This window comes from Oncorhynchus nerka, unplaced genomic scaffold (assembly GCF_034236695.1).
Source record: "Oncorhynchus nerka isolate Pitt River unplaced genomic scaffold, Oner_Uvic_2.0 unplaced_scaffold_1063, whole genome shotgun sequence".
Classification (NCBI taxonomy): domain Eukaryota; kingdom Metazoa; phylum Chordata; class Actinopteri; order Salmoniformes; family Salmonidae; genus Oncorhynchus; species Oncorhynchus nerka.
The window spans coordinates 47,621-73,832 of NW_027040251.1; the positions used below are offsets into that span (position 1 = coordinate 47,621).

At 42.6% G+C, this 26,212-nt stretch overlaps 1 protein-coding gene across 1 annotated transcript in view; it reads left to right on the forward strand.

The window, feature by feature from the left end:
- Window positions 1-1,054: 1,054 nt before the first annotated feature.
- pros1 (protein S) overlaps window positions 1,055-26,212 on the forward strand; it is a 58,161-nt gene continuing 33,003 nt past the window's right edge. The window contains exons 1-3 of the mRNA XM_065016248.1: window positions 1,055-1,267; window positions 9,740-9,897; window positions 14,505-14,529. Of these exons, the coding sequence (XP_064872320.1) occupies window positions 1,186-1,267; window positions 9,740-9,897; window positions 14,505-14,529 (265 nt within the window). The 5' untranslated portion in view covers window positions 1,055-1,185. The remainder of the gene's footprint in view (window positions 1,268-9,739; window positions 9,898-14,504; window positions 14,530-26,212) is intronic.

The following is a 26,212-nucleotide window of genomic DNA, read 5'->3' on the forward strand; positions in this document are numbered from 1 at the left end:
GGTATGAGCCTCATCACTGACACTCACAGAACACAACTGGGGAGACGATTCACATGTGACAGTATAACTTTACACCGTCCCCTCGCCCATACCCGGGCGCGAACCAGGGACCTTCTGCACACATCAACAACTGTCACCCACGTAGCATCGTTACCCATCGCTCCACAAAAGCCGCGGCCCTTGCAGAGTAAGGGGAACTACTACTTCAAGGTCTCAGAGCAAGTGACGTCACCGATTGAAACGCTATTTAGCGCTGCACCACCACTAACTAAGCTAGCCGTTTCACATCCGTTACATCAGAACCACCGCTAACTAAGCTAGCCGTTTCACATCCGTTACATCAGCACCACCGCTAACTAAGCTAGCCGTTTCACATCCGTTACATCAGAACCACCGCTAACTAAGCTAGCCGTTTCACATCCGTTACATCAGCACCACCGCTAACTAAGCTAGCCGTTTCACATCCGTTACATCAGCACCACCGCTAACTAAGCTAGCCGTTTCACATCCGTTACATCAGCACCACCGCTAACTAAGCTAGCCGTTTCACATCCGTTACATCAGCACCACCGCTAACTAAGCTAGCCGTTTCACATCCGTTACACCAGCACCACCGCTAACTAAGCTAGCCGTTTACACATCCGTTACACTAGCACCACCGCTAACTAAGCTAGCCGTTTCACACCCATATTACTATCGTAGCTCTTAAAGCCAAACAGTTGTGTTCTGTGAGTTTTTCTGGGTATCTGTACTTGACTTTACTATTTACATTTTTGACTACATTTACTTTTACTGAATTACATTCCTAAAGAAAATAATGTATTTTTTTAAAAACTCCATACATTTTCCCTGACAAGTACTGGTTTCATTTTGAATGTTTAACAGGACAGGAAAATGGTCCAATTTATGCACTTATCAAGAGAACATGGACTCAAACGGATCTATACAGACCCAGTGCACTACTTTTGTGAATATATATATTTGTATTTTATTTTGAAGGCTTAACGCCGATTCCACTTTTGTTGCTCATGTTAATGTTGTTCACGACACACACGTCTCCCTCCTCTCCTCTCTCCGCTCCCGGTCCAGTCCCAGCTCCCTCTCCACTGAACTGGCGAAAACATTTTCGGGAAGATTAAAGTTTTTTTATCGCGGACCTGAGCTGTTCCGAGGATCGGTTTTATTATGTGGAGAAATAAACATCGTTTATTAGGAGAATCGGTGGCTTGTTTCATCTTTCTGGTGGCGCTTTGCGATGCTCATCGATGTAAGTGAAACTGTCTTTTACTTTTATGTTGGATAACGGGAAAAATGGATTTATGTGGAAAGTAAAAGTACAACTTTGGTGTTTGTTTTACGCTTTTACACAAGATCAGGGGGTGTATGTTTGGTGTTTTTCTTTTCCCAAAGAATTAACGGTAACTTACATACTAAAATACAATTTATATCCGTCAAAGCCAACGAATTAATGGTAACTTGTTACTAAAAGACAACTTTAATGCGCCGAAGCCAACGAATTAACGGTGATTTACATACTAAAATACAATTTATATCCGTCAAAGCCAACGAATTAATGGTAACTTGTTACTAAAAGACAACTTTAATGCGCCGAAGCCAACGCTACTTTCCACAACATGTTATAAAGTCTGAAACATGTTTTGAGCTGCGTATGTCGACAAAAAGGCAACAGGTGAGATCGGATGTTTTTACCCTGTTCCTGCAGTCCTGGAAGATGAGTGACACCTCCTAGATTATTTATGTTTTTTTTTTTTTTTAAACAAAATTGCTTTAAATCATTTAAATAAGACCACGTGTTGGGGGGGGTAATACCCTGCTAAAACAAGAACAAAGACCTGTTGAAATGGGACTGTTTACTAATCCGTTTAATCTACAGTTTGATCCAACTGATTCATCCATCAAATCATGTTTTAAAATATCAATATAGATTTTCCTATGTGGTCACATACACCATTCACACAAACCCCATACTTCCCCCCTCCCGCTGTCATCACATTGTCATAGCGACGACGTAATAAAACACGTGTTGCGTGAGTGTAACGGACGTCATCAGTACTTCGTCACTTCTTGCGGTTGTGTTTGTTTTTTTTGTTGAAGAAAGGACGGTCCCAGCCATCGATCACACAGTTGTGTTTTTATCCCTTGGCCAGACGCGGTCCTTGTTTGTTTCTTGTCCGTTGTTTATGAACTGTTAACTCCCCTTGTTTATTAACTGTTAACTGTTGACTCCCCTTGTTTATTAACTGTTAACTGTTGACTCCCCTTGTTTATTAACTGTTAACTGTTGACTCCCCTTGTTTATTAACTGTTAACTGTTGACTCCCCTTGTTTATTAACTGTTAACTGTTGACTCCCCTTGTTTATTAACTGTTAACTGTTGACTCCCCTTGTTTATTAACTGTTAACTCCCCTTGTTTATTAACTGTTAACTCCCCTTGTTTATTAACTGTTAACTCCCCTTGTTTATTAACTGTTAACTCCCCTTGTTTATTAACTGTTAACTCCCCTTGTTTATTAACTGTTAACTCCCCTTGTTTATTAACTGTTAACTCCCCTTGTTTATTAACTGTTAACTCCCCTTGTTTATTAACTGTTAACTGTTAACTCCCCTTGTTTATTAACTGTTAACTGTTAACTCCCCTTGTTTATTAACTGTTAACTGTTAACTCCCCTTGTTTATTAACTGTTAACTCCCCTTGTTTATTAACTGTTAACTCCCCTTGTTTATTAACTGTTAACTGTTAACTCCCCTTGTTTATTAACTGTTAACTCCCCTTGTTTATTAACTGTTAACTGTTAACTCCCCTTGTTTATTAACTGTTAACTCCCCTTGTTTATTAACTGTTAACTCCTTGTTTATTAACTGTTAACTCCCTTGTTTATTAACTTGTTAAACTGTTAACTCCCTTGTTTATTAACTGTTAACTCCCCTTGTTTATTAACTGTTAACTCCCCTTGTTTATTAACTGTTAACTCCCTTGTTTATTAACTGTTAACTCCCCTTGTTTATTAACTGTTAACTCCTCCCCTGTTTATTAACTGTTAACTCCCTTGTTTATTAACTGTTAACTCCTTGTTTATTAACTGTTAACTCCCCTTGTTTATTAACTGTTAACTCCCCTTGTTTATTAACTGTTGACTCCCCTTGTTTATTAACTGTTAACTCCCCTTGTTTATTAACTGTTAACTGTTAACTCCCCTTGTTTATTAACTGTTAACTCCCCTTGTTTATTAACTGTTAACTCCCCTTGTTTATTAACTGTTAACTGTTAACTCCCCTTGTTTATTAACTGTTAACTCCCCTTGTTTATTAACTGTTGACTCCCCTTGTTTATTAGCTGTTAACTCCCCTTGTTTATTAACTGTTAACTCCCCTTGTTTTTTAACTGTTAACTCCCCTTGTTTATTAACTGTTAACTCCCCTTGTTTATTAACTGTTAACTCCCCTTGTTTTTTAACTGTTAACCCCCCTTGTTTATTAACTGTTAACTGTTAACTCCCCTTGTTTATTAACTGTTAACTGTTAACTCCCCTTGTTTATTAACTGTTAACTCCCCTTGTTTATTAACTGTTAACTCCCCTTGTTTATTAACTGTTAACTGTTAACTCCCCTTGTTTATTAACTGTTAACTCCCCTTGTTTATTAACTGTTAACTCCCCTTGTTTATTAACTGTTAACTCCCCTTGTTTATTAACTGTTAACTCCCCTTGTTTATTAACTGTTAACTGTTAACTCCCCTTGTTTATTAACTGTTAACTCCCCTTGTTTATTAACTGTTAACTCCCCTTGTTTATTAACTGTTAACTCCCCTTGTTTATTAACTGTTAACTCCCCTTGTTTATTAACTGTTAACTGTTAACTCCCCTTGTTTATTAACTGTTAACTGTTAACTCCCCTTGTTTATTAACTGTTAACTGTTAACTCCCCTTGTTTATTAACTGTTAACTCCCCTTGTTTATTAACTGTTAACTCCCCTTGTTTATTAACTGTTAACTCCCCTTGTTTATTAACTGTTAACTCCCCTTGTTAATTAACTGTTAACTCCCCTTGTTTATTAACTGTTGACTCCCCTTGTTTATTAACTGTTAACTCCCCTTGTTTATTAACTGTTAACTGTAACTGTTTAACTGTTAACTCCCCTTGTTTATTAACTGTTAACTGTTAACTCCCTTGTTTATTAACTGTTAACTCCCTTGTTTATTAACTGTTAACTCCCCTTGTTTATTAACTGTTAACTGTTAACTCCCCTTGTTTATTAACTGTTAACTCCCCTTGTTTATTAACTGTTAACTCCCCTTGTTTATTAACTGTTAACTGTTAACTCCCCTTGTTTATTAACTGTTAACTGTTAACTCCCCTTGTTTATTAACTGTTAACTCCCCTTGTTTATTAACTGTTAACTCCCCTTGTTTATTAACTGTTAACTGTTAACTCCCCTTGTTTATTAACTGTTAACTCCCTTGTTTATTAACTGTTAACTCTCCCCTTGTTTATTAACTGTTAACTGTTAACTCCTTGTTTATTAACTGTTAACTGTTAACTCCCCTTGTTTATTAACTGTTAACTCCTTGTTTATTAACTGTTAACTCCCTTGTTTATTAACTGTTAACTCCCCTTGTTTATTAACTGTTAACTCCCTTGTTTATTAACTGTTAACTCCCTTGTTTATTAACTGTTAACTCCCCTTGTTTATTAACTGTTAACTGTTGACTCCCCTTGTTTATTAACTGTTAACTGTTAACTCCCCTTGTTTATTAACTGTTAACTCCCCTTGTTTATTAACTGTTAACTCCCCTTGTTTATTAACTGTTAACTGTTGACTCCCCTTGTTTATTAACTGTTAACTGTTAACTCCCCTTGTTTATTAACTGTTAACTCCCCTTGTTTATTAACTGTTGACTCCCCTTGTTTATTAACTGTTAACTGTTGACTCCCCTTGTTTACTAACTGTTAACTCCCCTTGTTTATTAACTGTTAACTCCCCTTGTTAATTAACTGTTAACTCCCCTTGTTTATTAACTGTTGACTCCCCTTGTTTATTAACTGTTAACTCCCCTTGTTTATTAACTGTTAACTGTTAACTCCCCTTGTTTATTAACTGTTAACTGTTAACTCCCCTTGTTTATTAACTGTTAACTCCCCTTGTTTATTAACTGTTGACTCCCCTTGTTTATTAACTGTTGACTGTTAACTCCCCTTGTTTATTAACTGTTAACTCCCCTTGTTTATTAACTGTTAACTCCCCTTGTTTATTAACTGTTGACTCCCCTTGTTTATTAACTGTTAACTCCCCTTGTTTACTAACTGTTAACTGTTAACTCCCCTTGTTTATTAACTGTTAACTCCCCTTGTTTATTAACTGTTAACTCCCCTTGTTTATTAACTGTTAACTGTTGACTCCCCTTGTTTACTAACTGTTAACTCCCCTTGTTTATTAACTGTCAACTCCCCTTGTTTATTAACTGATAACTCCCCTTGTTTATTAACTGTTAACTCCCCTTGTTTATTAACTGTTAACTCCCCGTGTTTATTAACTGTTAACTGTTAACTCCCCTTGTTTATTAACTGTTAACTGTTGACTCCCCTTGTTAATTAACTGTTAACTCCCCTTGTTTATTAACTGTCAACTCCCCTTGTTTATTAACTGATAACTCCCCTTGTTTATTAACTGTTAACTCCCCTTGTTTATTAACTGTCAACTCCCCTTGTTTGTTAACTGTTAACTCCCCTTGTTTATTAACTGTTAACTCCCCTTGTTTATTAACTGTTAACTGTTAACTCCCCTTGTTTATTAACTGTTAACTCCCCTTGTTTATTAACTGTTGACTCCCCTTGTTTATTAACTGTTAACTCCCCTTGTTTATTAACTGTTAACTGTTGACTCCCCTTGTTTATTAACTGTTAACTGTTAACTCCCCTTGTTTATGAACTGTTAACTGTTAACTCCCCTTGTTTATTAACTGTTAACTCCCCTTGTTTATTAACTGTTAACTCCCCTTGTTTATTAACTGTTAACTCCCCTTGTTTATTAACTGTTAACTGTTGACTCCCCTTGTTAATTAACTGTTAACTCCCCTTGTTTATTAACTGTTAACTCCCCTTGTTTATTAACTGTTGACTGTTGACTCCCCTTGTTAATTAACTGTTAACTCCCCTTGTTTATTAACTGTTAACTCCCCTTGTTTATTAACTGTTGACTCCCCTTGTTTATTAACTGTTGACTCCCCTTGTTTATTAACTGTTAACTCCCCTTGTTTATTAACTGTTAACTGTTGACTCCCCTTGTTTATTAACTGTTAACTCCCCTTGTTTATTAACTGTTAACTGTTAACTCCCCTTGTTTATTAACTGTTGACTCCCCTTGTTTATTAACTGTTGACTCCCCTTGTTTATTAACTGTTAACTCCCCTTGTTTATTAACTGTTAACTGTTGACTCCCCTTGTTTATTAACTGTTAACTCCCCTTGTTTATTAACTGTTAACTCCCCTTGTTTATTAACTGTTAACTCCCCTTGTTTATTAACTGTTAACTCCCCTTGTTTATTAACTGTTAACTGTTAACTCCCCTTGTTTATTAACTGTTAACTCCCCTTGTTTATTAACTGTTAACTGTTAACTCCCCTTGTTTATTAACTGTTAACTGTTAACTCCCCTTGTTTATTAACTGTTAACTCCCCTTGTTTATTAACTGTTAACTCCCCTTGTTTATTAACTGTTGACTCCCCTTGTTTATTAACTGTTAACTCCCCTTGTTTATTAACTGTTAACTCCCCTTGTTTATTAACTGTTGACTCCCCTTGTTTATTAACTGTTAACTGTTAACTCCCCTTGTTTATTAACTGTTAACTCCCCTTGTTTATTAACTGTTAACTCCCCTTGTTTATTAACTGTTGACTGTTAACTCCCCTTGTTTATTAACTGTTAACTCCCCTTGTTTATTAACTGTTAACTCCCCTTGTTTATTAACTGTTAACTGTTAACTCCCCTTGTTTATTAACTGTTGACTCCCCTTGTTTATTAACTGTTAACTGTTGACTCCCCTTGTTTATTAACTGTTAACTCCCCTTGTTTATTAACTGTTAACTGTTAACTCCCCTTGTTTATTAACTGTTAACTCCCCTTGTTTATTAACTGTTAACTGTTAACTCCCCTTGTTTATTAACTGTTAACTGTTAACTCCCCTTGTTTATTAACTGTTAACTCCCCTTGTTTATTAACTGTTAACTCCCCTTGTTTATTAACTGTTGACTCCCCTTGTTTATTAACTGTTAACTGTTAACTCCCCTTGTTTATTAACTGTTAACTCCCCTTGTTTATTAACTGTTAACTCCCCTTGTTTATTAACTGTTAACTCCCCTTGTTTATTAACTGTTAACTCCCCTTGTTTATTAACTGTTAACTCCCCTTGTTTATTAACTGTTAACTGTTAACTCCCCTTGTTTATTAACTGTTAACTGTTGACTCCCCTTGTTTATTAACTGTTAACTCCCCTTGTTTATTAACTGTTAACTCCCCTTGTTTATTAACTGTTAACTGTTAACTCCCCTTGTTTATTAACTGTTAACTCCCCTTGTTTATTAACTGTTAACTCCCCTTGTTTATTAACTGTTAACTGTTAACTCCCCTTGTTTATTAACTGTTAACTCCCCTTGTTTATTAACTGTTAACTCCCCTTGTTTATTAACTGTTAACTCCCCTTGTTTATTAACTGTTAACTCCCCTTGTTTATTAACTGTTGACTCCCCTTGTTTATTAACTGTTAACTGTTAACAGTTAATAAACAAGGGGAGTTAACTGTTGACTGTTAACTCCCCTTGTTTATTAACTGTTGACTCCCCTTGTTTATTAACTGTTAACTCCCCTTGTTTATTAACTGTTAACTGTTAACTCCCCTTGTTTATTAACTGTTAACTGTTAACTCCCCTTGTTTATTAACTGTTAACTGTTGACTGTTAACTCCCCTTGTTTATTAACTGTTGACTCCCCTTGTTTATTAACTGTTAACTCCCCTTGTTTATTAACTGTTAACTCCCCTTGTTTATTAACTGTTAACTCCCCTTGTTTATTAACTGTTAACTCCCCTTGTTTATTAACTGTTAACTGTTAACTCCCCTTGTTTATTAACTGTTGACTCCCCTTGTTTATTAACTGTTAACTGTTGACTCCCCTTGTTTATTAACTGTTAACTCCCCTTGTTTATTAACTGTTAACTGTTAACTCCCCTTGTTTATTAACTGTTAACTCCCCTTGTTTATTAACTGTTAACTGTTAACTCCCCTTGTTTATTAACTGTTAACTGTTAACTCCCCTTGTTTATTAACTGTTAACTCCCCTTGTTTATTAACTGTTAACTCCCCTTGTTTATTAACTGTTGACTCCCCTTGTTTATTAACTGTTAACTGTTAACTCCCCTTGTTTATTAACTGTTAACTCCCCTTGTTTATTAACTGTTAACTCCCCTTGTTTATTAACTGTTAACTCCCCTTGTTTATTAACTGTTAACTGTTAACTCCCCTTGTTTATTAACTGTTAACTCCCCTTGTTTATTAACTGTTAACTCCCTTGTTTATTAACTGTTAACTGTTAACTCCCCTTGTTTATTAACTGTTAACTCCCTTGTTTATTAACTGTTAACTCCCTTGTTTATTAACTGTTAACTCCCTTGTTTATTAACTGTTAACTCCCCTTGTTTATTAACTGTTGACTCCCCTTGTTTATTAACTGTTAACTGTTAACAGTTAATAAACAAGGGGAGTTAACTGTTGACTGTTAACTCCCCTTGTTTATTAACTGTTGACTCCCCTTGTTTATTAATTGTTAACTCCCCTTGTTTATTAACTGTTAACTGTTAACTCCCCTTGTTTATTAACTGTTAACTGTTAACTCCCCTTGTTTATTAACTGTTAACTGTTGACTGTTAACTCCCCTTGTTTATTAACTGTTGACTCCCCTTGTTTATTAACTGTTAACTCCCCTTGTTTATTAACTGTTAACTCCCCTTGTTTATTAACTGTTAACTCCCCTTGTTTATTAACTGTTAACTGTTAACTCCCCTTGTTTATTAACTGTTAACTGTTGACTGTTAACTCCCCTTGTTTATTAACTGTTGACTCCCCTTGTTTATTAACTGTTAACTCCCCTTGTTTATTAACTGTTAACTCCCCTTGTTTATTAACTGTTGACTGTTAACTCCCCTTGTTTATTAACTGTTAACTCCCCTTGTTTATTAACTGTTGACTGTTAACTCCCCTTGTTTATTAACTGTTAACTGTTGACTGTTAACTCCCCTTGTTTATTAACTGTTGACTCCCCTTGTTTATTAACTGTTAACTGTTGACTCCCCTTGTTTATTAACTGTTAACTCCCCTTGTTTATTAACTGTTGACTCCCCTTGTTTATTAACTGTTAACTGTTAACTCCCCTTGTTTATTAACTGTATACTGTTGACTCCCCTTGTTTATTAACTGTTAACTCCCCTTGTTTATTAACTGTTGACTCCCCTTGTTTATTAACTGTTAACTCCCCTTGTTTATTAACTGTTAACTGTTAACTCCCCTTGTTTATTAACTGTTAACTGTTAACTCCCCTTGTTTATTAACTGTTAACTGTTAACTCCCCTTGTTTATTAACTGTATAAACATAAACATAAACATTGAATACATATTTCTGGAGTTGCAAGTGAAATATATAACCAACCCAGTTACACGTGTGTTTCTCCAGTCCTAACTCAGAACAGGGCCTCCCAGTTTCTGTCTCGACACCGCAGGGCCAACTCCATGTTTGAGGAGAGTAAGAAAGGTAACCTGGAGAGAGAATGTATCGAGGAGCTGTGCAACAAGGAGGAGGCAAGGGAGATCTTTGAGAACTACCCGGAGACGGTGAGTGGCTCCTGAGGGCCCCTGGCACACTAGTTACAAGATGGCCATGTCAGGAGGGACCGAGGGAGAGGGAGAGGGTAGTCACTAGATGGTCATGTCAGGAGAGACCTGGGGAGAGGGAGAGGGTAGACACTAGATGGTCATGTCAGGAGAGACAGAGAGAGAGGGTAGTCACTAGATGGCCATGTCAGGAGAGACCTGGGGAGAGGGAGAGGGTAGACACTAGATGGTCATGTCAGGAGAGACCTGGGGAGAGGGAGAGGGTAGTCACAAGATGGTCATGTCAGGAGAGACCTGGGGAGAGGGAGAGGGTAGTCACTAGATGGTCATGTCAGGAGAGACCTGGGGAGAGGGAGAGGGTAGTCACTAGATGGTCATGTCAGGAGAGACCTGGGGAGAGGGAGAGGGTAGACACTAGATGGTCATGTCAGGAGAGACAGAGAGAGAGGGTAGTCACTAGATGGCCATGTCAGGAGAGACCTGGGGAGAGGGAGAGGGTAGTCACTAGATGGTCATGTCAGGAGGGACCTGGGGAGAGGGAGAGGGTAGTCACTAGATGGTCATGTCAGGAGGGACCTGGGGAGAGGGAGAGGGTAGACACTAGATGGTCATGTCAGGAGAGACCTGGGGAGAGGGAGAGGGTAGTCACTAGATGGTCATATCAGGAGAGACCTGGGGAGAGGGTAGTCACTAGATGGTCATGTCAGGAGGGACCTGGGGAGAGGGAGAGGGTAGACACTAGATGGTCATGTCAGGAGAAACCTGGGGAGAGGGAGAGGGTAGACACTAGATGGTCATGTCAGGAGGGACCTGGGGAGAGGGAGAGGGTAGACACTAGATGGTCATGTCAGGAGGGACCTGGGGAGAGGGAGAGGGTAGACACTAGATGGTCATGTCAGGAGAGACCTGGGGAGAGGGTAGTCACTAGATGGTCATGTCAGGAGGGACCTGGGGAGAGGGAGAGGGTAGTCACTAGATGGTCATATCAGGAGAGACCTGGGGAGAGGGTAGTCACTAGATGGTCATATCAGGAGGGACCTGGGGAGAGAGAGAGGGAGAGGGTAGTCACTAGATGGTCATATCAGGAGAGACCTGGGGAGAGGGTAGTCACTAGATGGTCATATCAGGAGGGACCTGGGGAGAGAGAGAGGGAGAGGGTAGACACTAGATGGTCATGTCAGGAGAGACCTGGGGAGAGGGAGAGGGTAGTCACTAGATGGTCATGTCAGGAGAGACCTGGGGAGAGGGAGAGGGTAGTCACTAGATGGTCATGTCAGGAGGGACCTGGGGAGAGGGAGAGGGTAGTCACTAGATGGTCATGTCAGGAGAGACCTGGTGAGAGGGAGAGGGTAGACACTAGATGGTCATGTCAGGAGAGACCTGGGGAGAGGGAGAGGGTAGACACTAGATGGTCATGTCAGGAGAGACCTGGGGAGAGGGAGAGGGTAGACACTAGATGGTCATGTCAGGAGAGACAGAGAGAGAGGGTAGTCACTAGATGGCCATGTCAGGAGAGACCTGGGGAGAGGGAGAGGGTAGACACTAGATGGTCATGTCAGGAGGGACCTGGGGAGGGGGAGAGGGTAGACACTAGATGGTCATGTCAGGAGGGACCTGGGGAGAGGGGAGGGTAGACACTAGATGGTCATGTCAGGAGAGACCTGGGGAGAGGGAGAGGGTAGTCACTAGATGGTCATGTCAGGAGAGACCTGGGGAGAGGGAGAGGGTAGTCACTAGATGGTCATGTCAGGAGAGACCTGGGGAGAGGGAGAGGGTAGTCACTAGATGGTCATGTCAGGAGGGACCTGGGGAGAGGGAGAGGGTAGTCACTAGATGGTCATGTCAGGAGAGACCTGGGGAGAGGGAGAGGGTAGTCACTAGATGGTCATGTCAGGAGGGACCTGGGGAGAGGGAGAGGGTAGTCACTAGATGGTCATATCAGGAGAGACCTGGGGAGAGGGTAGTCACTAGATGGTCATATCAGGAGGGACCTGGGGAGAGAGAGAGGGAGAGGGTAGTCACTAGATGGTCATATCAGGAGAGACCTGGGGAGAGGGTAGTCACTAGATGGTCATATCAGGAGGGACCTGGGGAGAGAGAGAGGGAGAGGGTAGACACTAGATGGTCATGTCAGGAGAGACCTGGGGAGAGGGAGAGGGTAGTCACTAGATGGTCATGTCAGGAGAGACCTGGGGAGAGGGAGAGGGTAGTCACTAGATGGTCATGTCAGGAGGGACCTGGGGAGAGGGAGAGGGTAGTCACTAGATGGTCATGTCAGGAGAGACCTGGGGAGAGGGAGAGGGTAGACACTAGATGGTCATGTCAGGAGGGACCTGGGGAGAGGGAGAGGGTAGACACTAGATGGTCATGTCAGGAGAGACCTGGGGAGAGGGAGAGGGTAGACACTAGATGGTCATGTCAGGAGAGACCTGGGGAGAGGGAGAGGGTAGACACTAGATGGTCATGTCAGGAGAGACAGAGAGAGAGGGTAGTCACTAGATGGCCATGTCAGGAGAGACCTGGGGAGAGGGAGAGGGTAGTCACTAGATGGTCATGTCAGGAGAGACCTGGGGAGAGGGAGAGGGTAGTCACTAGATGGTCATGTCAGGAGAGACCTGGTGAGAGGGAGAGGGTAGTCACTAGATGGTCATATCAGGAGAGACCTGGGGAGAGAGGGTAGTCACTAGATGGTCATGTCAGGAGGGACCTGGGGAGAGGGAGAGGGTAGACACTAGATGGTCATGTCAGGAGAGACCTGGGGAGAGGGAGAGGGTAGTCACTAGATGGTCATGTCAGGAGAGACCTGGGGAGAGGGAGAGGGTAGTCACTATGGTCATGTCAGGAGGGACCTGGGGAGAGGGAGAGGGTAGTCACTAGATGGTCATGTCAGGAGAGACCTGGTGAGAGGGAGAGGGTAGACACTAGATGGTCATGTCAGGAGAGACCTGGGGAGAGGGAGAGGGTAGACACTAGATGGTCATGTCAGGAGAGACCTGGGGAGAGGGAGAGGGTAGACACTAGATGGTCATGTCAGGAGAGACAGAGAGAGAGGGTAGTCACTAGATGGCCATGTCAGGAGAGACCTGGGGAGAGGGAGAGGGTAGACACTAGATGGTCATGTCAGGAGGGACCTGGGGAGGGGAGAGGGTAGACACTAGATGGTCATGTCAGGAGGGACCTGGGGAGAGGGGGAGGGTAGACACTAGATGGTCATGTCAGGAGAGACCTGGGGAGAGGGAGAGGGTAGTCACTAGATGGTCATGTCAGGAGAGACCTGGGGAGAGGGAGAGGGTAGTCACTAGATGGTCATGTCAGGAGAGACCTGGGGAGAGGGAGAGGGTAGTCACTAGATGGTCATGTCAGGAGGGACCTGGGGAGAGGGAGAGGGTAGTCACTAGATGGTCATGTCAGGAGAGACCTGGGGAGAGGGAGAGGGTAGTCACTAGATGGTCATGTCAGGAGGGACCTGGGGAGAGGGAGAGGGTAGTCACTAGATGGTCATATCAGGAGAGACCTGGGGAGAGGGTAGTCACTAGATGGTCATATCAGGAGGGACCTGGGGAGAGAGAGAGGGAGAGGGTAGTCACTAGATGGTCATATCAGGAGAGACCTGGGGAGAGGGTAGTCACTAGATGGTCATATCAGGAGGGACCTGGGGAGAGAGAGAGGGAGAGGGTAGACACTAGATGGTCATGTCAGGAGAGACCTGGGGAGAGGGAGAGGGTAGTCACTAGATGGTCATGTCAGGAGAGACCTGGGGAGAGGGAGAGGGTAGTCACTAGATGGTCATGTCAGGAGGGACCTGGGGAGAGGGAGAGGGTAGTCACTAGATGGTCATGTCAGGAGAGACCTGGGGAGAGGGAGAGGGTAGACACTAGATGGTCATGTCAGGAGGGACCTGGGGAGAGGGAGAGGGTAGACACTAGATGGTCATGTCAGGAGAGACCTGGGGAGAGGGAGAGGGTAGACACTAGATCCCACTGTCTGATGTCAGTCATGTCAGGAGAGACCTGGGGAGAGGGAGAGGGTAGACACTAGATGGTCATGTCAGGAGAGACAGAGAGAGAGGGTAGTCACTAGATGGCCATGTCAGGAGAGACCTGGGGAGAGGGAGAGGGTAGTCACTAGATGGTCATGTCAGGAGAGACCTGGGGAGAGGGAGAGGGTAGTCACTAGATGGTCATGTCAGGAGAGACCTGGTGAGAGGGAGAGGGTAGTCACTAGATGGTCATGTCAGGAGAGACCTGGGGAGAGGGAGAGGGTAGACACTAGATGGTCATGTCAGGAGAGACCTGGGGAGAGGGAGAGGGTAGACACTAGATGGTCATGTCAGGAGAGACCTGGGGAGAGGGAGAGTGTGTGTATGTAACAGACTCAGGTCATTGAACTGTTCTCCCATCATTTCCGCCGTGAGGTTTCCTGCGTTGACTAGTGTTGACGTAGCTGAGTGGGATGGAGCGGGAAGTTGACCTCAAGCTGTTGACTGGTTGAAGAACCCAGACGGACTAAGAACCCAGACGGACTAAGAACCCAGACGGACTAAGAACCCAGACGGACTAAGAACCCAGACGGACACGAGGCTAATAATGTCTCCTCTCTTTTTACAGGAACACTTCTATCCTCAATATGTCTGTGAGTTTCAACCCTTCAACCCCACTCTGTTGAAGTCCTGTCCTCACTAATATAACCCCACTGTGTTGTCTGTCTGTCAGATGTCAGATAATATAACCCCACTGTGTTGTTGTCTGATGTCAGCTAATATAACCCCACTGTGTTGTTGTCTGATGTCAGCTAATATAACCCCACTGTGTTGTCTGTCTGTCTGATGTCAGCTAATATAACCCCACTGTGTTGTTGTCTGTCTGATGTCAGCTAATATAACCCCACTGTGTTGTTGTCTGTCTGATGTCAGCTAATATAACCCCACTGTGTTGTCTGTCTGTCTGATGTCAGCTAATATAACCCCACTGTGTTGTCTGTCTGATGCCAGCTATTATAACCCCACTGTGTTGTTGTCTGATGTCAGCTAATATAACCCCACTGTGTTGTCTGTCTGATGTCAGCTAATATAACCCCACTGTGTTGTTGTCTGATGTCAGCTAATATAACCCCACTGTGTTGTTGTCTGATGTCAGCTAATATAACCCCACTGTGTTGTTGTCTGATGCCAGCTAATATAACCCCACTGTGTTGTCTGTCTGTCTGATGTCAGCTAATATAACCCCACTGTGTTGTCTGTCTGATGTCAGCTAATATAACCCCACTGTGTTGTCTGTCTGTCTGATGTCAGCTAATATAACCCCACTGTGTTGTCTGTCTGATGTCAGCTAATATAACCCCAGTGTTGTTGTCTGATGCCAGCTAATATAACCCCACTGTGTTGTTGTCTGATGCCAGCTAATATAACCCCACTGTGTTGTTGTATGTCTGTCTGATGTCAGCTAATATAACCCCACTGTGTTGTTGTCTGATGTCAGCTAATATAACCCCACTGTGTTGTCTGTCTGATGCCAGCTAATATAACCCCACTGTGTTGTCTGTCTGTCTGATGTCAGCTAATATAACCCCACTGTGTTGTCTGTCTGATGTCAGCTAATATAACCCCACTGTGTTGTTGTCTGATGTCAGCTAATATAACCCCACTGTGTTGTTGTCTGATGTCAGCTAATATAACCCCACTGTGTTGTCTGTCTGATGCCAGCTAATATAACCCCACTGTGTTGTCTGTCTGTCTGATGTCAGCTAATATAACCCCACTGTGTTGTCTGTCTGATGTCAGCTAATATAACCCCACTGTGTTGTTGTCTGATGTCAGCTAATATAACCCCACTGTGTTGTCTGTCTGATGTCAGCTAATATAACCCCACTGTGTTGTCTGTCTGATGTCAGCTAATATAACCCCACTGTGTTGTTGTCTGTCTGATGTCAGCTAATATAACCCCCACTGTGTTGTCTGTCTGATGTCAGCTAATATAACCCCACTGTGTTGCTGTCTGTCTGATGTCAGCTAATATAACCCCACTGTGTTGTCTGATCTGATGTCAGCTAATATAACCCCACTGTGTTGTCTGTCTGATGATGTCAGCTAATATAACCCCACTGTGTTGTCTGTCTGATGTCAGCTAATATAACCCCACTGTGTTGTCTGTCTGATGTCAGCTAATATAACCCCACTGTGTTGTCTGTCTGATGTCAGCTAATATAACCCCACTGTGTTGTCTGTCTGATGTCAGCTAATATAACCCCACTGTGTTGTCTGTCTGTCTGATGTCAGCTAATATAACCCCACTGTGTTGTCTGTCTGATGTCAGCTAATATAACCCCACTGTGTTGTTGTCTGTCTGATGTCAGCTAATATAACCCCACTGTGTTGTCTGTCTGATGTCAGCTAATATAACCCCACTGTGTTGTCTGTCTGATGTCAGCTAATATAACCCCACTGTGTTGTTGTCTGATGTCAGCTAATATAACCCCACTGTGTGTTGTTAATATCTGTCTGTCTGATGTCAGCTAATATAACCCCACTGTGTTGTTGTCTGATGTCAGCTAATATAACCCCACTGTGTTGTCTGTCTGATGCCAGCTAATATAACCCCACTGTGTTGTCTGTCTGTCTGATGTCAGCTAATATAACCCCACTGTGTTGTCTGTCTGATGTCAGCTAATATAACCCCACTGTGTTGTCTGTCTGATGTCAGCTAATATAACCCCACTGTGTTGTCTGTCTGATGTCAGCTAATATAACCCCACTGTGTTGTCTGTCTGATGCCAGCTAATATAACCCCACTGTGTTGTCTGTCTGTCTGATGTCAGCTAATATAACCCCACTGTGTTGTCTGTCTGATGTCAGCTAATATAACCCCACTGTGTTGTTGTCTGATGTCAGCTAATATAACCCCACTGTGTTGTCTGTCTGATGTCAGCTAATATAACCCCACTGTGTTGTCTGTCTGATGTCAGCTAATATAACCCCACTGTGTTGTTGTCTGATGTCAGCTAATATAACCCCACTGTGTTGTCTGTCTGATGTCAGCTAATATAACCCCACTGTGTTGTTGTCTGATGTCAGCTAATATAACCCCACTGTGTTGTTGACTGATGTCAGCTAATATAACCCCACTGTGTTGTCTGTCTGTCTGATGTCAGCTAATATAACCCCACTGTGTTGTCTGTCTGATGTCAGCTAATATAACCCCACTGTGTTGTTGTCTGATGTCAGCTAATATAACCCCACTGTGTTGTCTGTCTGTCTGATGTCAGCTAATATAACCCCACTGTGTTGTCTGTCTGATGTCAGCTAATATAACCCCACTGTGTTGTCTGTCTGTCTGATGCCAGCTAATATAACCCCACTGTGTTGTCTGTCTGATGTCAGCTAATATAACCCCACTGTGTTGTCTGTCTGATGTCAGCTAATATAACCCCACTGTGTTGTCTGTCTGTCTGATGTCAGCTAATATAACCCCACTGTGTTGTCTGTCTGATGTCAGCTAATATAACCCCACTGTGTTGTCTGTCTGATGTCAGCTAATATAACCCCACTGTGTTGTTGTCTGATGTCAGCTAATATAACCCCACTGTGTTGTCTGTCTGATGTCAGCTAATATAACCCCACTGTGTTGTCTGTCTGTCTGATGTCAGCTAATATAACCCACTGTGTTGTCTGTCTGATGTCAGCTAATATAACCCCACTGTGTTGTCTGTTTGATGTCAGCTAATATAACCCCACTGTGTTGTTGTCTGATGTCAGCTAATATAACCCCACTGTGTTGTCTGTCTGATGTCAGCTAATATAACCCCACTGTGTTGTCTGTCTGTCTGATGTCAGCTAATATAACCCCACTGTGTTGTCTGTCTGATGTCAGCTAATATAACCCCACTGTGTTGTCTGTCTGATGTCAGCTAATATAACCCCACTGTGTTGTCTGTCTGATGTCAGCTAATATAACCCCACTGTGTTGTCTGTCTGATGTCAGCTAATATAACCCCACTGTGTTGTCTGTCTGTCTGATGTCAGCTAATATAACCCCACTGTGTTGTCTGTCTGATGTCAGCTAATATAACCCCACTGTGTTGTCTGTCTGTTGTCTGTCTGATGTCAGCTAATATAACCCCACTGTGTTGTCTGTCTGATGTCAGCTAATATAACCCCACTGTGTTGTCTGTCTGATGTCAGCTAATATAACCCCACTGTGTTGTCTGTCTGATGTCAGCTAATATAACCTGTGTTGTCCACTAATATTGTGTTGTGTCTGTCTGATGTCAGCTAATATAACCCCACTGTGTTGTTGTCTGATGTCAGCTAATATAACCCCACTGTGTTGTCTGTCTGATGTCAGCTAATATAACCCCACTGTGTTGTCTGTCTGTCTGATGTCAGCTAATATAACCCCACTGTGTTGTCTGTCTGATGTCAGCTAATATAACCCCACTGTGTTGTTGTCTGATGTCAGCTAATATAACCCCACTGTGTTGTTGTCTGATGTCAGCTAATATAACCCCACTGTGTTGTCTGTCTGATGCCAGCTAATATAACCCCACTGTGTTGTCTGTCTGTCTGATGTCAGCTAATATAACCCCACTGTGTTGTCTGTCTGTGTGATGTCATGTCAGCTAATATAACCCCACTGTGTTGTTGTCTGATGTCAGCTAATATAACCCCACTGTGTTGTCTGTCTGATGTCAGCTAATATAACCCCACTGTGTTGTTGTCTGATGTCAGCTAATATAACCCCACTGTGTTGTCTGTCTGATGTCAGCTAATATAACCCCACTGTGTTGTCTGTCTGATGTCAGCTAATATAACCCCACTGTGTTGTTGTCTGATGTCAGCTAATATAACCCCACTGTGTTGTCTGTCTGTCTGATGTCAGCTAATATAACCCCACTGTGTTGTCTGTCTGATGTCAGCTAATATAACCCCACTGTGTTGTTGTCTGATGTCAGCTAATATAACCCCACTGTTGTTGTCTGATGTCAGTCTGTCTGTCTGATGTCAGCTAATATAACCCCACTGTGTTGTCTGTCTGATGTCAGCTAATATAACCCCACTGTGTTGTCTGTCTGTCTGATGCCAGCTAATATAACCCCACTGTGTTGTCTGTCTGATGTCAGCTAATATAACCCCACTGTGTTGTCTGTCTGATGTCAGCTAATATAACCCCACTGTGTTGTCTGTCTGATGTCAGCTAATATAACCCCACTGTGTTGTCTGTCTGATGTCAGCTAATATAACCCCACTGTGTTGTCTGTCTGATGTCAGCTAATATAACCCCACTGTGTTGTTGTCTGATGCCAGCTAATATAACCCCACTGTGTTGTTGTCTGTCTGATGTCAGCTAATATAACCCCACTGTGTTGTCTGTCTGTCTGATGTCAGCTAATATAACACCACTGTGTTGTCTGTCTGATGTCAGCTAATATAACCCCACTGTGTTGTCTGTTTGATGTCAGCTAATATAACCCCACTGTGTTGTTGTCTGATGTCAGCTAATATAACCCCACTGTGTTGTCTGTCTGATGTCAGCTAATATAACCCCACTGTGTTGTCTGTCTGTCTGATGTCAGCTAATATAACCCCACTGTGTTTTGTCTGTCTGTCTGATGTCAGCTAATATAACCCCACTGTGTTGTCTGTCTGATGTCAGCTAATATAACCCCACTGTGTTGTCTGTCTGATGTCAGCTAATATAACCCCACTGTGTTGTTGTCTGTCTGTCTGATGTCAGCTAATATAACCCCACTGTGTTGTTGTCTGTCTGTCTGATGCCAGCTAATATAACCCCACTTTGTTGTTGTCTGATGTCAGCTAATATAACCCCACTGTGTTGTTGTCTGATGTCAGCTAATATAACCCCACTGTGTTGTCTGTCTGATGTCAGCTAATATAACCCCACTGTGTTGTTGTCTGATGTCAGCTAATATAACCCCACTGTGTTGTCTGTCTGATGTCAGCTAATATAACCCCACTGTGTTGTCTGTCTGTCTGATGTCAGCTAATATAACCCCACTGTGTTGTCTGTCTGATGTCAGCTAATATAACCCCACTGTGTTGTTGTATGTCTGTCTGATGTCAGCTAATATAACCCCACTGTGTTGTTGTCTGATGTCAGCTAATATAACCCCACTGTGTTGTCTGTCTGATGCCAGCTAATATAACCCCACTGTGTTGTCTGTCTGTCTGATGTCAGCTAATATAACCCCACTGTGTTGTCTGTCTGATGTCAGCTAATATAACCCCACTGTGTTGTTGTCTGATGTCAGCTAATATAACCCCACTGTGTTGTTGTCTGATGTCAGCTAATATAACCCCACTGTGTTGTCTGTCTGATGCCAGCTAATATAACCCCACTGTGTTGTCTGTCTGTCTGATGTCAGCTAATATAACCCCACTGTGTTGTCTGTCTGATGTCAGCTAATATAACCCCACTGTGTTGTTGTCTGATGTCAGCTAATATAACCCCACTGTGTTGTCTGTCTGATGTCAGCTAATATAACCCCACTGTGTTGTCTGTCTGATGTCAGCTAATATAACCCCACTGTGTTGTCTGTCTGATGTCAGCTAATATAACCCCACTGTGTTGTCTGTCTGATGTCAGCTAATATAACCCCACTGTGTTGTCTGTCTGATGTCAGCTAATATAACCCCACTGTGTTGTCTGTCTGATGTCAGCTAATATAACCCCACTGTGTTGTCTGTCTGTCTGATGTCAGCTAATATAACCCCACTGTGTTGTCTGTCTGATGTCAGCTAATATAACCCCACTGTGTTGTTGTCTGATGTCAGCTAATATAACCCCACTGTGTTGTCTGTCTGTCTGATGTCAGCTAATATAACCCCACTGTGTTGTCTGTCTGATGTCAGCTAATATAACCCCACTGTGTTGTCTGTCTGATGTCAGCTAATATAACCCCACTGTGTTGTCTGTCTGATGTCAGCTAATATAACCCCACTGTGTTGTCTGTCTGATGTCTGTTGTCTGATGTCAGCTAATATAACCCCACTGTGTTGTCTGTCTGTCTGATGTCAGCTAATATAACCCCACTGTGTTGTCTGTCTGATGTCAGCTAATATAACCCCACTGTGTTGTCTGTCTGATGTCAGCTAATATAACCCCACTGTCTGATGCCAGCTAATATAACCCCACTGTGTTGTTGTCTGTCTGATGTCAGCTAATATAACCCCACTGTGTTGTCTGTCTGTCTGATGTCAGCTAATATAACCCCACTGTGTTGTCTGTCTGATGTCAGCTAATATAACCCCACTGTGTTGTCTGTCTGATGTCAGCTAATATAACCCCACTGTGTTGTTGTCTGATGTCAGCTAATATAACCCCACTGTGTTGTCTGTCTGATGTCAGCTAATATAACCCCACTGTGTTGTCTGTCTGTCTGATGTCAGCTAATATAACCCCACTGTGTTTTGTCTGTCTGTCTGATGTCAGCTAATATAACCCCACTGTGTTGTCTGTCTGATGTCAGCTAATATAACCCCACTGTGTTGTCTGTCTGATGTCAGCTAATATAACCCCACTGTGTTGTTGTCTGTCTGTCTGATGTCAGCTAATATAACCCCACTGTGTTGTTGTCTGTCTGTCTGATGCCAGCTAATATAACCCCACTTTGTTGTTGTCTGATGTCAGCTAATATAACCCCACTGTGTTGTTGTCTGATGTCAGCTAATATAACCCCACTGTGTTGTCTGTCTGATGTCAGCTAATATAACCCCACTGTGTTGTTGTCTGTCTGATGTCAGCTAATATAACCCCACTGTGTTGTCTGTCTGATGTCAGCTAATATAACCCCACTGTGTTGTCTGTCTGTCTGATGTCAGCTAATATAACCCCACTGTGTTGTCTGTCTGATGTCAGCTAATATAACCCCACTGTGTTGTTGTCTGATGTCAGCTAATATAACCCCACTGTGTTGTTGTCTGATGTCAGCTAATATAACCCCACTGTGTTGTCTGTCTGATGCCAGCTAATATAACCCCACTGTGTTGTCTGTCTGTCTGATGTCAGCTAATATAACCCCACTGTGTTGTCTGTCTGATGTCAGCTAATATAACCCCACTGTGTTGTCTGTCTGATGTCAGCTAATATAACCCCACTGTGTTGTCTGTCTGATGTCAGCTAATATAACCCCACTGTGTTGTCTGTCTGATGTCAGCTAATATAACCCCACTGTGTTGTTGTCTGATGTCAGCTAATATAACCCCACTGTGTTGTCTGTCTGATGTCAGCTAATATAACCCCACTGTGTTGTTGTCTGATGTCAGCTAATATAACCCCACTGTGTTGTTGACTGATGTCAGCTAATATAACCCCACTGTGTTGTCTGTCTGTCTGATGTCAGCTAATATAACCCCACTGTGTTGTCTGTCTGATGTCAGCTAATATAACCCCACTGTGTTGTTGTCTGATGTCAGCTAATATAACCCCACTGTGTTGTCTGTCTGATGTCAGCTAATATAACCCCACTGTGTTGTCTGTCTGTCTGATGTCAGCTAATATAACCCCACTGTGTTGTCTGATGTCAGCTGTGTTGTCTGTCTGATGTCAGCTAATATAACCCCACTGTGTTGTCTGTCTGATGTCAGCTAATATAACCCCACTGTGTTGTCTGTCTGATGTCAGCTAATATAACCCCACTGTGTTGTCTGTCTGTCTGATGTCAGCTAATATAACCCCACTGTGTTGTCTGTCTGTCTGATGTCAGCTAATATAACCCCACTGTGTTGTCTGTCTGATGTCAGCTAATATAACCCCACTGTGTTGTTGTCTGATGTCAGCTAATATAACCCCACTGTGTTGTCTGTCTGATGTCAGCTAATATAACCCCACTGTGTTGTCTGTCTGATGTCAGCTAATATAACCCCACTGTGTTGTCTGTCTGATGCCAGCTAATATAACCCCACTGTGTTGTTGTCTGATGCCAGCTAATATAACCCCACTGTGTTGTCTGTCTGATGTCAGCTAATATAACCCCACTGTGTTGTTGTCTTGTCTGTCTGATTTCAGCTAATATAACCCCACTGTGTTGTCTGTCTGTCTGATGTCAGCTAATATAACCCCACTGTGTTGTCTGTCTGATGTCAGCTAATATAACCCCACTGTGTTGTCTGTCTGTCTGATGTCAGCTAATATAACCCCACTGTGTTGTCTGTCTGATGTCAGCTAATATAACCCCACTGTGTTGTCTGTCTGATGTCAGCTAATATAACCCCACTGTGTTGTCTGTCTGATGTCAGCTAATATAACCCCACTGTGTTGTTGTCTGATGTCAGCTAATATAACCCCACTGTGTTGTCTGTCTGATGTCAGCTAATATAACCCCACTGTGTTGTCTGTCTGATGTCAGCTAATATAACCCCACTGTGTTGTTGTCTGATGTCAGCTAATATAACCCCACTGTGTTGTCTGTCTGTCTGATGTCAGCTAATATAACCCCACTGTGTTGTAATATAACTGTCTGATGTCAGCTAATATAACCCCACTGTGTTGTTGTCTGATGTCAGCTAATATAACCCCACTGTGTTGTCTGTCTGTCTGATGTCAGCTAATATAACCCCACTGTGTTGTCTGTCTGTCTGATGTCAGCTAATATAACCCCACTGTGTTGTCTGTCTGTCTGATGTCAGCTAATATAACCCCACTGTGTTGTCTGTCTGATGTCAGCTAATATAACCCCACTGTGTTGTCTGTCTGATGTCAGCTAATATAACCCCACTGTGTTGTCTGTCTGTCTGATGTCAGCTAATATAACCCCACTGTGTTGTCTGTCTGTCTGATGTCAGCTAATATAACCCCACTGTGTTGTCTGTCTGATGTCAGCTAATATAACCCCACTGTGTTGTTGTCTGATGCCAGCTAATATAACCCCACTGTGTTGTCTGTCTGATGTCAGCTAATATAACCCCACTGTGTTGTCTGTCTGATGTCAGCTAATATAACCCCACTGTGTTGTCTGTCTGATGCCAGCTAATATAACCCCACTGTGTTGTTGTCTGATGCCAGCTAATATAACCCCACTGTGTTGTCTGTCTGATGTCAGCTAATATAACCCCACTGTGTTGTTGTCTTGTCTGTCTGATTTCAGCTAATATAACCCCACTGTGTTGTCTGTCTGTCTGATGTCAGCTAATATAACCCCACTGTGTTGTCTGTCTGATGCCAGCTAATATAACCCCACTGTGTTGTCTGTGCCTGTCTGATGATGCAGCTAATATAACCCCACTGTGTTGTCTGTCTGATGTCAGCTAATATAACCCCACTGTGTTGTCTGATGTCAGCTAATATAACCCCACTGTGTTGTCTGTCTGTCTGATGTCAGCTAATATAACCCCACTGTGTTGTCTGTCTGATGTCAGCTAATATAACCCCACTGTGTTGTCTGATGTCAGCTAATATAACCCCACTGTGTTGTCTGTCTGATGCCAGCTAATATAACCCCACTGTGTTGTCTGTCTGTCTGATGTCAGCTAATATAACCCCACTGTGTTGTTGTCTGATGCCAGCTAATATAACCCCACTGTGTTGTTGTCTGATGTCAGCTAATATAACCCCACTGTGTTGTCTGTCTGATGTCAGCTAATATAACCCCACTGTGTTGTCTGTCTGTCTGATGTCAGCTAATATAACCCCACTGTGTTGTCTGTCTGATGTCAGCTAATATAACCCCACTGTGTTGTCTGTCTGTCTGATGTCAGCTAATATAACCCCACTGTGTTGTCTGTCTGTCTGATGTCAGCTAATATAACCCCACTGTGTTGTCTGTCTGATGTCAGCTAATATAACCCCACTGTGTTGTTGTCTGATGCCAGCTAATATAACCCCACTGTGTTGTCTGTCTGATGTCAGCTAATATAACCCCACTGTGTTGTCTGTCTGATGTCAGCTAATATAACCCCACTGTGTTGTCTGTCTGATGCCAGCTAATATAACCCCACTGTGTTGTTGTCTGATGCCAGCTAATATAACCCCACTGTGTTGTCTGTCTGATGTCAGCTAATATAACCCCACTGTGTTGTTGTCTTGTCTGTCTGATTTCAGCTAATATAACCCCACTGTGTTGTCTGTCTGTCTGATGTCAGCTAATATAACCCCACTGTGTTGTCTGTCTGTCTGATGTCAGCTAATATAACCCCACTGTGTTGTCTGTCTGTCTGATGTCAGCTAATATAACCCCACTGTGTTGTTGTCTGTCTGATGCCAGCTAATATAACCCCACTGTGTTTTTGTCTGTCTGATGTCAGCTAATATAACCCCACTGTGTTGTCTGTCTGTCTGTCTGATGCCAGCTAATATAACCCCACTGTGTTGTTGTCTGATGTCAGCTAATATAACCCCACTGTGTTGTTGTCTGATGTCAGCTAATATAACCCCACTGTGTTGTCTGTCTGTCTGATGTCAGCTAATATAACCCCACTGTGTTGTCTGTCTGTCTGATGTCAGCTAATATAACCCCACTGTGTTGTCTGTCTGATGTCAGCTAATATAACCCCACTGTGTTGTCTGTCTGTCTGATGTCAGCTAATATAACCCCACTGTGTTGTCTGTCTGATGTCAGCTAATATAACCCCACTGTGTTGTTGTCTGATGCCAGCTAATATAACCCCACTGTGTTGTCTGTCTGATGTCAGCTAATATAACCCCACTGTGTTGTCTGTCTGATGTCAGCTAATATAACCCCACTGTGTTGTCTGTCTGATGCCAGCTAATATAACCCCACTGTGTTGTTGTCTGATGCCAGCTAATATAACCCCACTGTGTTGTCTGTCTGATGTCAGCTAATATAACCCCACTGTGTTGTTGTCTTGTCTGTCTGATTTCAGCTAATATAACCCCACTGTGTTGTCTGTCTGTCTGATGTCAGCTAATATAACCCCACTGTGTTGTCTGTCTGATGCCAGCTAATATAACCCCACTGTGTTGTCTGTCTGTCTGATGTCAGCTAATATAACCCCACTGTGTTGTCTGTCTGATGTCAGCTAATATAACCCCACTGTGTTGTCTGATGTCAGCTAATATAACCCCACTGTGTTGTCTGTCTGTCTGATGTCAGCTAATATAACCCCACTGTGTTGTCTGTCTGATGTCAGCTAATATAACCCCACTGTGTTATCTGTCTGATGTCAGCTAATATAACCCCACTGTGTTGTCTGTCTGATGCCAGCTAATATAACCCCACTGTGTTGTCTGTCTGATGTCAGCTAATATAACCCCACTGTGTTGTCTGTCTGTCTGATGTCAGCTAATATAACCCCACTGTGTTGTCTGTCTGATGTCAGCTAATATAACCCCACTGTGTTGTTGTC